General features: G+C 40.3%; 1 protein-coding gene and 1 long non-coding RNA gene across 6 annotated transcripts in view; one reads left to right on the top strand and one right to left on the bottom strand.

Moving 5' to 3' along the window:
- The window catches only part of PDK1 (pyruvate dehydrogenase kinase 1), a 50,127-nt gene that overhangs the window by 31,784 nt on the left and 5,525 nt on the right, over positions 1-12,818 (top strand). For both annotated transcript variants that reach the window (XM_055572221.1, XM_055572220.1), the window contains one exon: positions 9,755-9,865. In XM_055572221.1, the coding sequence (XP_055428196.1) occupies positions 9,755-9,865 (111 nt within the window). The remainder of the gene's footprint in view (positions 1-9,754; positions 9,866-12,818) is intronic.
- LOC129646290 (uncharacterized) overlaps positions 8,226-12,818 on the bottom strand; it is a 40,154-nt gene continuing 35,561 nt past the window's right edge. For 3 of the 4 annotated variants that reach the window (XR_008711832.1, XR_008711830.1, XR_008711829.1), the window contains 4 exons: positions 12,402-12,664; positions 11,596-11,679; positions 8,667-8,752; positions 8,226-8,523 (listed from right to left, as the gene is read on the bottom strand). This is a non-coding gene — a long non-coding RNA (uncharacterized LOC129646290). Of the gene's footprint in view, positions 8,574-8,666; positions 8,753-11,595; positions 11,680-12,401; positions 12,665-12,818 lie in introns of all 4 variants that reach the window. The other variant, XR_008711831.1, reaches the window with a different exon arrangement.

Here is a 12,818-nt window from a genome sequence, read left to right as displayed (position 1 = left end):
GAGGGTTCCCTTTTCTCCACACCCTCTCCAGCATTTATTGCTTGTAGACTTTTGGATCGCAGCCATTCTGACTGGTGTGAAATGGTACCTCATAGTGGTTTTGATTTGCATTTCTCTGATAATGAGTGATGTTGAGCATCTTTTCATGTGTTTGTTAGCCATCTGTATGTCTTCTTTGGAGAAATGTCTATTTAGTTCTTTGGCCCATTTTTTGATTGGGTCATTTATTTTTCTGGAGTTGAGCTGTAGGAGTTGCTTGTATATTCTCGAGATTAGTTGTTTGTCAGTTGCTTCATTTGCTGTTATCTTCTCCCATTCTGAAGGCTGTCTTTTCACCTTGCTAATAGTTTCCTTTGATGTGCAGAAGCTTTTCAGGTTAATTAGGTCCCATTTGTTTATTTTTGCTTTTATTTCCAATATTCTGGGAGGTGGGTCATAGAGGATCTTGCTGTGATGTATGTCAGAGAGTGTTTTGCCTATGTTCTCCTCTAGGAGTTTTATAGTTTCTGGTCTTACGTTTAGATCTTTAATCCATTTTGAGTTTATTTTTGTGTATGATGTTAGAAAGTGTTCTAGTTTCATTCTTTTACAAGTGGTTGACCAGATTTCCCAGCACCACTTGTTAAAGAGATTGTCTTTAATCCATTGTATATTCTTGCTTCCTTTGTCAAAGATAACGTGTCCATATGTGCGTGGATTTATCTCTGGGCTTTCTATTTTGTTCCATTGATCTATATTTCTGTCTTTGTGCCAGTACCATACTGTTTTGATAACTGTGGCTTTGTAGTAGAGCCTGAAGTCAGGTAGGTTGATTCCTCCAGTTCCATTCTTCTTAAGATCGCTTTGGCTATTCAAGGTTTTTTGTATTTCCATACAAATTGTGAAATTATTTGTTCTAGCTCTGTGAAGAATGCTGTTGGTAGCTTGATAGGGATTGCATTGAATCTATAAATTGCTTTGGGTAGTATACTCATTTTCACTATATTGATTCTTCCAATCCATGAACATGGTATATTTCTCCATCTGTTAGTGTCCTCTTTGATTTCTTTCACCAGTGTTTTATAGTTTTCTATATATAGGTCTTTAGTTTCTTTAGGTAGATATATTCCTAAGTATTTTATTCTTTCTGTTGCAATGGTGAATGGAATTGTTTCCTTAATTTCTCTTTCTGTTTTCTCATTATTAGTGTATAGGAATGCAAGGGATTTCTGTGTGTTGATTTTATATCCTGCAACTTTACTATAGTCATTGATTAGTTCTAGTAATTTTCTGGTGGAGTCTTTAGGGTTTTCTATGTAGAGGATCATGTCATCTGCAAATAGTGAGAGCTTTACTTCTTCTTTTCCAATTTGGATTCCTTTTATTTCTTTTTCTGCTCTGATTGCTGTGGCCAAAACTTCCAAAACTATGTTGAATAGGAATGGTGAAAGTGGGCACCCTTGTCTTGTTCCTGACTTTAGAGGAAATGCTTTCAATTTTTCACCATTGAGGATAATGTTTGCTGTGGGTTTGTCATATATAGCTTTTATTATGTTGAGGTATGTTCCTTCTATTCCTGCTTTCTGGAGAGTTTTTATCATAAATGATGTTGAATTTTGTCAAAGGCTTTCTCTGCATCTGAGATAATCATATGGTTTTTATTTTTCAATTTGTTAATGTGGTGTATTACATTGATTGATTTGCGGATATTGAAGAATCCTTGCATCCCTGGGATAAAGCCCACTTGGTCATAGTGTATGATCTTTTTAATGTGTTGTTGGATTCTGATTGCTACATTTCAGACTCTCTTGTTGACTATGATGGCCACTCCACAGTAGTAAATATAATGGTCATCTGAGTTAAATTCACCCATTCCAATCCATTTTAGTTCGCTGATTCCTAAAATGTTGATGTTTACTGTTGCCATTTCCTCTTTGTCCACTTCCAATTTGCCTTGATTCATGGACCTAACATTCCAGGTTCCTATGCATTATTGCTTTTTACAGCAGTGGACTTTACTTCCATCACCAGTCACATCCACAACTGGGTGTTGTTTTTGCTTTGGCTCCATCTCTTCATTCTTTCTGGAGTTATTTCTCCAGTGATCTCCAGTAGCATATTGGATACCGACCGATCTGGGGAGTTCATCTTTCACTGTTCTATCTTTTTGCCTTTTCATACTGTTAATGGGGTTCTCAAGGCAAGAATACTGAAGTGGTTTGCCATTCCCTTCTCCATTGGACCATGTTTTGTCAGAACTCTCCACCATGACCTGTCTGTCTTGGGTGGCCCTACATGGCATGACTCATAGTTTCATTGAGTTAGACAAGGCTGTGGTCCATGTGATCAGATTGGTTAGTTTCCTGTGATTGTGGTTTTCAGTCTGTCTGCCCTCTGATGGAGAAGGGTAAGAGGCTTATGGAAGCTTCCTGATGGGAGAGATTGCCTGAGGGGAAAATTGGGTTTTGTTCTGATGTGCAGGGCCATGTTCAATCTTTAATCCAATTTTCTGTTGATGGGTGGGGCTGTGTTCCCTCCCTGTTATTTACCTGGGCCAAACTATGGTGAAGGTAGTGAAGATACGACCTCCTTTAAAAGGTCCCATGCATGCACTGCTACACTTATTGCCCCCAGCCCTGCATCAGGCCATTGCCAACCCACGCCTCTGCCGGAGACTCCTGGATACTTACAAGCAAATCTGGGTCAGTCTCTTGTGGGGTCACTGCCCCTTTCTCCTGGGTCCTGGTACGCAGAAAATTCTGTTTATGCCCTCCAAGAGTTTGTTTCCCAGTTCTGTGTAAGTTCTAGCAGCTCTTTGGTGGGGTTAATGGCAACCTCCTCCAAGAGGGCTTAAGACATACTGAAGTCTGCTGCACCCAGAGCCCTTGCCCCTGCGGTAGTCCACTGCTGACCCACACCTCCACAGGAGCCATTCAAACACAGTTCTGTCTCAGTCTCTGTGGGATCTCTGGGTCCTGGTGTACGCAAGGTTTGTTTGAGCCCTCTGAGCGTTTCTGGCAGGTATGGGGTTTGATTCTAGATGCAATTTAGCCCCTCCTACCGTCTTGCTGGAGCTTCCAGCCCCTCCTACCGTCTTGCTGGAGCTTCTCCTTTGTTCTTAGACATTGTTTGTTTAGTAACTTTTTGAAACTAATTCTGTGAAGTCTATATTCTTTGTTGTGTGTGCTTTCTGCTTAGTGGTCAACTAATGATTGAACTGAAGTTTCCTTAAATGCCTTCGCCCAGTCTTTGTCAAGGGATTCTGTGTGCACTTTGGAACACACCTTCAATGTTGAATCAGGTTGTTGACAAATCTTGACTTAACCTTTACATTCTGCTTGTACAGAGCTTCAAGGTCAGGTGGAGGTGAATGCTTAGGACTCTCTCAGGTTCTTACTAAACATGGCCGTGAGCATGAGCATGACCGTCTAGGTTCCCAGGATATCCTTGAGTTTTTCTAAGCACCTATGGACATCTCATTCCTTAGCTTTTCCTACTAAGTTTTTTGGGTAGCTTGTTATTTGCCTTAACTGTTGTAGACTGCCTCAGGCAGCCGTCAAATTAATCAGTTGCCTCTAATTGTCTTTGATAGGTGTTTCTGAGGATGGGGAGTAGGAGCATGCAAGACTTTTTGCATTAAGGAGCTCAGAATCAGGTCAAAGGTCAAAGAAAGAGTGTTTCCAGTGGCTGTCAGGCTGGTGGTTTCACTCTGGTTGCAAGTTGTTGGTAGTGGGGATGGGAGGTTGGGAAAAGCCAAGTTAAAATACCACAAAGCTCATTGTTGTTTTTCTTGAGTACATACTCCCCTTATTGCTACAAGCCTGTGGTTAATTTCCAGAGTGCTGACAATTTGTGCCTTTTTGCTTTGGTGCTTTATGGGAGACTTTTTGGAGCTCCTTTCTCCACTGTTTCTGCTGACATTACTTCTGCTATTCCTTTTGAGAAGACTTAATGCACTGGAGAAGGAAATAGCAACCCACTCCAGTGTTCTTGCCAGGAGGATCCCAGGGACAGGGGAGCCTCGTGGGCTGCCATCTGTGGGGTTGCACAGAGTCGGACATGACTGAAGTGACTTAGCAGCAGCAGCAGTGCTTATTCAAATTCCTGTTTCTTTGTGTCTGACCAGTTTTAAGTGAAGTTTAAGTTCTTCAGCTCTGTTGTGAAATTTCATAATGATGTGACCTGAAGTGGCCTTTTTGTACCCATTGAGCTGGGACTTTTAGAATTTCCACTATTTCCTTGGTACTTTCTTCTTTTCTGTTTATCTTTCTGATAGTTATATTTCAAAAATTCTGGGCTTCATGAAATGGCCCTCTAATTTATTCTTATCTTTTCCTCTTGTTTTTTATGTCTTTAACTTTTCATTCTACTCTGAGATTTCTTGACTTTGAATTCCCAACTCTTACTGAATTTTTATTTCTATTATTATAAATTTCCCAGGAACTATTATTTTTATTATCTTTTCATAGCATTCTGTCCTGGTTTCTTCTTTTGTCACTCTGAGGATAGTAATACTAGTTGCTTTTTAAAAAATTAATATGCCTCAGCTCTCTCGACTAGTTCCTCTGAACTTTTTTCTGTTAATCCCTCTTGGCTATTCATATAAAAGAATGAATCACAAATAAATATATGGCAGTATCATCTGTTAGCTAAAAAACTAATATGAATATGTCACTTTTTTCCAGTCCGGATGTTAATATGTGTGTATTTTTTGGTTAGTTATACGTCAGCTACTTGCCCATTAAGGTTTATTTGATTCAAAATAAGCCGCCTGTCTTCTGCTTTGGGACAACAGCTGTGCTACAGCATGGTCTTTCTCATACCTTTTTCTGCTTCTGTTTCATGTGCTTTAGCATGCTGGTCTGCAGTTGCGTTCCGTTACCTGTGGTCATCCATCACTGCATGGATCAGTACTCACTGAGCTCTCAGAGACTTGTTCTGTGCTGGTAGACAGGCTTTGCTAAGGGAGTCTGCCTGTTTGCTGTAAAGAAATGTTCATGGTAACCCAGCAGTGACACTCCTAGATATATACCCCCAAAGCTTGAAAACAGGTATTTAAGCAGTGAGTATTCATAGTAACATTATTCACAACAGCCAAGAGCTAAAAACAACCCAGATGTTCATCAGCTGAATAATAAATCAACAAAAATGTGGTATATAGTGGAATATTATTTGCCCATAAAAGGAGTGAGGTATTGGTGCATGCTACAACATGAATGCTGCAACATTAAAAATATGTCAAGTAAAAAAAAACTAAACACAAAAGGCCACACATTATATATGATTTCATTTATATGAAATGTCCAGAAAGACAAATATATACGGACAAGAAATACATTAGTGGTTACTTAGTGTAATCAATAACGAGTCCCGGGTTTCTTTTTGAGGTAATGAAAATATTCTAAAATTGACTGGAGAAATGGTTGCACATACCTATGAATGCAGGCATACCTTGCCTTGTTTTACCTGATTGTGCTTTGCAGATACTGCATTTTTTACAAATGGAAGGTTTGTGGCAACCCTGCATTGACCAAGTCTGTCAGTGTCATTTTAACCAACAGCATTTGCTCACTTCATTTCTCTGTGTCACATTTTGGCGATTCTTGCAATATTTCAAACTTTCTCATTATCATGTTTGTTATAATGATCAATGATCTTTGATAGTATTCTAATTGGTTTTTTTGTTTTTTATTTTTAAATTAATGGATACGTACATTTTTTAGGCCTAATGCTTTGCACACTTAATAGACTACAGTATAAATGTAAACATAACTTTTATAGGTACTGGGAAACCAAAAAATTCAAGTGAATAGCTTTATTGCAATATTTGCTTTTTTGTGCTGTCTGGAACTGAACTCTGGAATGTCTGGAATATCTCAAAAGTATGCCTATTTGTTAAAAAGCCACGGAGTTGTACACTTTTTTGAAAATTTCATTGTTTATTTATATTTGGCTGTGCTGGGTCTTAATTGCAGCACATGGCATGCAAACTGTTAGCTGCGGCATTTGGGATCTACTTCCCTGGCCAGGAATTGAACCCAGGCCCCCTGCATTGGGAGCGTAGAGTCTGAGCCACTGGCCCACCAGGGAAGCCCCTGAGTAGTACACTTTAAACAGGTGGATAGTATGGTATGTGAATTGTATTTTCATCAAGCTGTTTTAAAAAAGCAAAGCTCATAAGGGTCTTAAACAGACTGTTCCAGAAGTGTTTGTAAATGGTCTTAGCTGTATTCGGCTCTACCTCTTCAAATCCGGTTTGCATGACTGATCTACCCTTGTTGGCTCTTTATATAGAGCTTTGAACCCCATCACTTACTGTAGACTTTCAGGATCAAGGCCTGGAATTTTTTTCCCCATTCTTTTCGCTGTTCAGATTACTGACATTTTTAACTTTAATGCCTCTGCTAAGTTAGAATTTTTTTTTCTAACTTACAAGTCTAACTACTCTTTCAGACTTGGTGTTTGGTCCAATTGCAGTAAGTGACATAAGTATTACAGCCACATATCTGATAAATTAAAACTTACACATCTTGGTTCATTCACTGTTGGCAAATTTTTTTTTTTCACACCTGACCTTGAAAAAGCTGTTGTATAAGAAACTTCGGGAGCTATGGGTGAGTTCAAGGTTAGTAAATTTCCTGCCTTCAGAACTGTCATCAAGTTAGTAATGATTCATTTCCCTTGGACCTGAAAATCCACATACATTAGCCAGGGAGCCTAGTGTTATGAGAAACAGGACATTAGGGATGGCAGGTCTCGGTTGGATGACATTGAGAAGTGGTGGTTTCATGCACGGAGGAGAAAACTAAAAGTAATTGGCAAACTTCTCTTCCTCCGCCTTCCTGTTGACATGACTCCACACCACCCTCCAGTTTCACAATCTCTTTCCTTTCCCTTGGCACAGTCTTGTGTTTCTATGATTCTCACATTTTTCTTCAAATAGTCTTCAGAGATTTTTAAATTTCCACATCTCTTTTACAATATATTTGTCATCAGAGTGCCGTTCTTGTCTTGAAGATACACAGACCAAATGTCTGTCTGTCTCTCCATTACTCCCTCCTTCCCTTTTCCCCAAAGAACTCAGGTTCTCTGGTATAATATCTGTTAACAAGTTTCGTGGAAACACCTTTGACCACTTTAAAAACTGGCCCCAGGTTTGGTTGCAATGTATTATTACATTTTTGGCTACAGAGCAAAAGCAGTTACCTTTATCATTGTTTAACTATGCTCCTATGGCTTAGATGACCCCTTTACTTCTAATGAGATGACACTTTTCAAAGGCCCCTTTGGCCTTTCTGTTCCACTCTGCTTTGTCCTACCGTCCCATGGCTAGAAATCACTTCTTGTGTCGTATCTGCTGGATTGCTGTACTGCTTCTGGCCAGAAGGTTAAGGAAAATCACGAAATATTTATTGAACTGTACCTTCTTATCTTAGTATCTATTCTAATTTGTTTTTTACTTAATATTTGTAGAACCACGCTTCTGATTCATGTTACCAGTAAATATGTAGCAGAGCATTAAATTGAAGGATGAATAATTAACAAATTGATGCATTTCAGAAAATACCCAGAGCCCTTTATTCATCTTACTAAAATAAATCTCTTCACATGGCTTTGAATTCATAGCCAAGAACAATTTCAAGCATAATGCTACATACAAGTTCCTAATAATGTTCTTGTATATTTTTATACTGTAATTATCTAATTATAGACATATCAGAGGCAAGTCTTCAAATGGCATTTCAAAGCAGATTTTTATTTTAAAAATTAAAATATCTGTGAATCTCTATTGTGAGAGTAATATATATGTGTGTGTATGTACACACACACACAGTTTTTTGACTCAACTGACATGAGTTTCAGCAAGCTCCGGGAGTTGGTAATGGACAGGGAAGCCTGGTGTGCTGCAGTCAATGGGGTTGCAAAGAGTTGGACACGACTGAGCGAGTGACTGAGCTGAGCTGAAAGTTTTTTGAAACTATAAAAACTGAACTATATGTTGTTACTGAGCAACTAACACTATAAGCCATTCAGCTTGACTTTTTATTACATATAATTCAGTATGGTTTTTATCTGTATATCAATACGTTAAAAGCAGGTTTGTTTGAATATCACAACCATGTTAATATTATAGATAGTAGAATAAATTTAGATTTTGTGACTAGAGAAAATGGCTATAGTAGATTAGAAGATAAAGCTATACCATGTGTTGTTGCTGTTTGGTTGCAAAGTCATGTCCAGCACTATGTGATCCCATGGACTGCAGCACGCCAGGCTCCTCTGTCCTCCACTGTCTCCTGGAGTTTGCTCAAGTTCATGTCCATTGAGTTGGTGATGCCATCCAATCATCTCATCATCTGCCGCCCCCTTCTCCTGTCCTCAGTCTTTCCGAGCACCCATATCTTTTTCTGAGTTGACTCTTCGCCTCAGGTGGCCAAAGTATTGGAGCTTCAGCATCAGTCCTTCCAGTGAATATTCAGGGTTGATTTCCTTTAGGAGTGATTGGCTTGATCTCCTTGCAGTCCAAGAGACTCTCCAGACAAGCTAGGAAAATATGTTCCATGTTGATTGAAGAAAAACATAATGAAGACAATCTGTAAATAAATTACCAAATTCAGTATAGCATATGATTTGAGTTGGAAAAGAACATAAGAACAATACAAAGAACTATGTCCTTTATAACTCACCAGAAAGTTGTCTGGGAGACTATGCTGTGAAATTACTTGTAGATGAGACTCTTAAAACACAATGAAATCGTTCTATTTTTTCCTCCCTGAAAATGAAAATTATATATTTTTTTACCATAATAGAAGTAATTGTGGGAAAAAATTAAACTAAAGCCCCCAAAGAAGAAAATCACTTATAATTCCATTGAAATAGAATTATATTTCAATATAGACTTCTGTAATTTTTATGGAATTAGAATGTTATAAATGCTTCTCCATCTTTTTGCTACTTAACAATATTTTATGAACATCCCATGCCAATACATACAATTCTATGTAATATTTAATGGCAAAATAGTATTCTATTTTAGAATGTATATTAGTTTGCTTAAATAGCCCCTGTTTAGGTGGTAATCCAGTTTTAGCTGTTCTACACAGTGCTATGATGGATATTCTCGTACATACTTTGCATGCTTTTCTCATAATTTTCCTAAGAGAAGCATTGTTGGGTCAAAGGGTACACGCATGTTTAATCAGGTTGCCAAACTGCCTGCCAGAGAGGAATTACAAATTTGTTGTTATCCAAGATAAGCTAAACCTCTTCCCCATTGTGTGCTGCATCATTAGTGTGCCTGCAGGAATTACACAAAACCACAGCATTGAAAGGCTTCACAGGGGTCTCCGTGGTAGAGCATCCGCCTGCCAACCCAGGAGTCAAAAGAGATGCGGGTTTGATCCCTGGGCTGGGAAGATCCCCTGGAGAAGGAAATGGTAACCCACTCCAGTATTCTTACCCAGAGAAGCCCATGGACAGGGAAGCTTGGCAAGCTACAGTCCATGGGGTTGCAAAAGAGTCAAACATGATTTAGTCACTAAACAACAGCATTGAAAATCGATATCACAGTGGAGTTCTTTATATCTTAAAATTCCATGTATTAGAGGGATTAAGTCCAGCAGTGGGGGAAATGTTTATGTTTGTAACTTGGATTGCATGGTATTCATTTTGAAAAGCAGGGCTCATCAGCCACAGTTAAATGGTGACACAGCATGAATGGGTGTTTTGCTGTTTCTGGGACTTGCTCACAGGGCATAATCCTTTCTCTCCCTAGATGAGTGACCGAGGAGGTGGTGTTCCTCTGAGGAAAATCGACCGACTCTTTAACTACATGTACTCCACCGCACCCCGGCCTCGCGTCGAGACATCCCGAGCAGTGCCCCTGGTATGTGATCAAAAAGCCGTGAAGTGGGTTTGTGTGACTTGCCAAAAAAGAGGTTACCACATAAATCAGTTAAGCCATTGTGTGGGGTTCACAAACAGGGTGAAGGAAAGCTATTAGAGAAAAACAGCAACAACACCTTCCCCTAAATTTATAGTTTTTGAAATGCTTTTTTAAAAATGATGAGTGTTAGAGTTCTTATTGCCAAGCTTGATAGTGGTGTGTCAGTAGTTTCCATGTGGTAAACCACATTTTGATAAACTGCTATTAATGTGAAGTCTAAATTACCAGCTGTACTAGTATCTGGTCAACACTGATTGAATCTCTAGTAATTTTTTTTTCCCCTCAAGTACTTGTAATTAGAAAGACTACATATTTGAGGCTCAGAAGTAATACTAGAGTTCTAATCAATTTAATCGCCTGTGGCTCAAATAACAGTTGTGTTGATGGCTTAAAAAAAAAAAAAATCAGTCACCTCTTTTCAGGTTAATAAGATTAGCTTTTGAATGGACTCAGTCCTGGTCCTCCAACCCCCAGAAAAGTGCTTTGCCAAATCTCTCACCCAAATCTCTTGTTGTTCGAGGCTTTGAAGGTTCTCTGGCGTATACCCTGGAGTTATTTTGTAACATGATGAAAAACAGTCGAAGATGGGTTTATTTTAGACTCTTTCCTAGGAAGTTGCTGAAAGGACTTCATTCAAACTGCACAGCACATTCTAGTTAAACAGCACAGATTCTGTAGCTATAGCTGCAATATGGTTCATGTCTTACCAAACCTTTTAAATGATTGCTCTAGTTGAGATGTGGGTAGGCATCCATGTGCCCGAGGACAGAAAAGGTCAAATAAATATGAGTATCTTCTTAGATTCCAATTTTACTGTAAGTGGAGAAAAGGGATATGCTCCTTTTGTAATAAACGAATTTTGTAGAATTTTTGTGGAGAGCAGCATAGCGTACTCATCCAGACTCTAAATTTAAACTGCTCCATTCTCAGCTCTACCACATCCTAGCTGTTCAGCCTTGGGAATATTATTGACCCTTCAGTACCACAATTTCCCCAGCCTTAAAGATTGAATTATTGTGAAGATTGAGTTAATATATGTAAACACATTTTTTAATAGTACCTGGCGCATAGTAAATGCTGTGTAAGAGTTGTTGTTTAGGATGCAAGATTTATGTGAATTTTTAAGAAAAACAGGAGGGTTGACATGACACAGGCTGCCCACACACCTACACAGCCTTCGCGAGGGTAAGCCTGTGGTTGAGCTTTCACAGGGCTATTACGACCCCTGCTATTATGACCCCTTTGTAAGGGGACCAGTAAGCAAGCACTGGGGCAGCCATCCGGTCATGCTGATTACTGAGAGCGGCTTCACGTGGGTGCCTTCAGGTGCGCATCTGCAGGGACGGAATGTCTTCATGCCGTAAGCCGTTCAAAGAGGACTATGCACATTTCCCTCTTCCTCGTCAGTTATCCAGTTTTGTTCTTTCCAAGTCTCTGACCAGCCAGCCCATTTGCCGCTGCCCATGGGCCACGTAGGTGTTCAGTTCGATTTCCACCCGCTGGTGGGATTTGCTTGCAGCCCTGTCTTCTGGGCTTGGTCCCGAGCGAGGCTGTAGTGACAGGGCAGTCGTGTCTGGCTGGTGGGGACACTGTGCAGACCCAGCAGTGGGCCAAGCCCGCGGTGTTCGTTAGCATTAGTTAAAGAGAGTTAGTTTCTTCTAACTACTTACAGGGAAGCCTGAGGGGTCCACAGGCGTGTGGCTGAGGGAGAGGCAGTGATGAAGTAGATTGGGTACTACGGGATCCTGAGCCACCTGCTCGTGCAGAAATGGAACCAGTTAATGTACCCGTCAGAGTCTCACTTGGAAAGAGACGCTTCACATTATGCTAATTCACGGAAGGCCTATCTATAAAGAGACAAATTACAGAAAGAGGGATGGGATGGCACAGGAGTCCGGGCCAGCAGCAGAGCCGTCACCGCCTGACTCAGGGAAGAGAGGTCAGCACAACCCGGAAGGGAGTGTGAGAGCAGCTGCTTACTCCCCAGGGCCTAGCCCGCCCAGGAGCAAGGGATGATGACCCTGAGTGGCTCCCTGCAGGCTCCTGCTGGGCTCCCCATCGGCTAGACACAGAAGCAGAGGCCACAGAAGCCTGCTCACGTCAACTCAGGCCAGCCTCCCAGGACAAGGGGAAATGTGGAGAATGGGTAGTTTATTTGGAGGGGCAAACAGAAACTCCGGTTTAAAAAGTCAAGTAAAAAATGGTGGCAGTAGGTAAGGCCAGAGCCTGGATTTGTTACTAGCACTGATTCCTGAATCACATACACTCTTCACTAAACTATTATATGAAATATCATTAAACACCTGAGTTGGTGATAAAAAAAAAAAAAATTTTTTTTTTTTTTACACTTATCCAAATGTTCTGCTTCATATTAAAGAACTGATAGGATTTATCCACGTAAAGGCTATTCCAGATACCGGGAACAGAATGAGCAAAGACACAGCTTCAGCTGGACTGGAAAGTGGGAGGCACACACCTGATCTTGTTGCATCTTGCGAGTTCTCTTTTAGAAGCTTCGATTTTTATCTCAAGGCAATGGGTTGGAGATGGTGAGGGTTGGTGGGTGTTGGGGTGCTTTGAAGATTTCTAAGTGGGGGAGATGACCTGTCAGTGAGTATTAAGAGAGTTGGCCTGTTAGGGATATCTCCAGGTTCAGGACTCAGGCTGAATATGGTATTCATGGTATGAAGTCGTGAGATGCATCTGTGAGGTTGCCACCAGGTCTTTCTACTCTTGCTCCTGAAAGAGAGAACATGTTTTAAATGATATCGCTGAAAGCAGTATAGGGACACTCTGGAGCAGGCCAGTAAAGAAGAGAGAAGCATCCTCTTTCTAGACCCCCAGAGGTTGTTTTACAGGAAAAAGGAATTTCAAATGACCAGAGGGAAGCCAT

Source organism: Bubalus kerabau, chromosome 3 (assembly GCF_029407905.1).
Source record: "Bubalus kerabau isolate K-KA32 ecotype Philippines breed swamp buffalo chromosome 3, PCC_UOA_SB_1v2, whole genome shotgun sequence".
Lineage (NCBI taxonomy): Eukaryota > Metazoa > Chordata > Mammalia > Artiodactyla > Bovidae > Bubalus > Bubalus kerabau.
The sequence above is the reverse complement of the archived record's forward strand: the minus strand, read 5'-3'. Positions and strand labels throughout refer to the sequence as shown.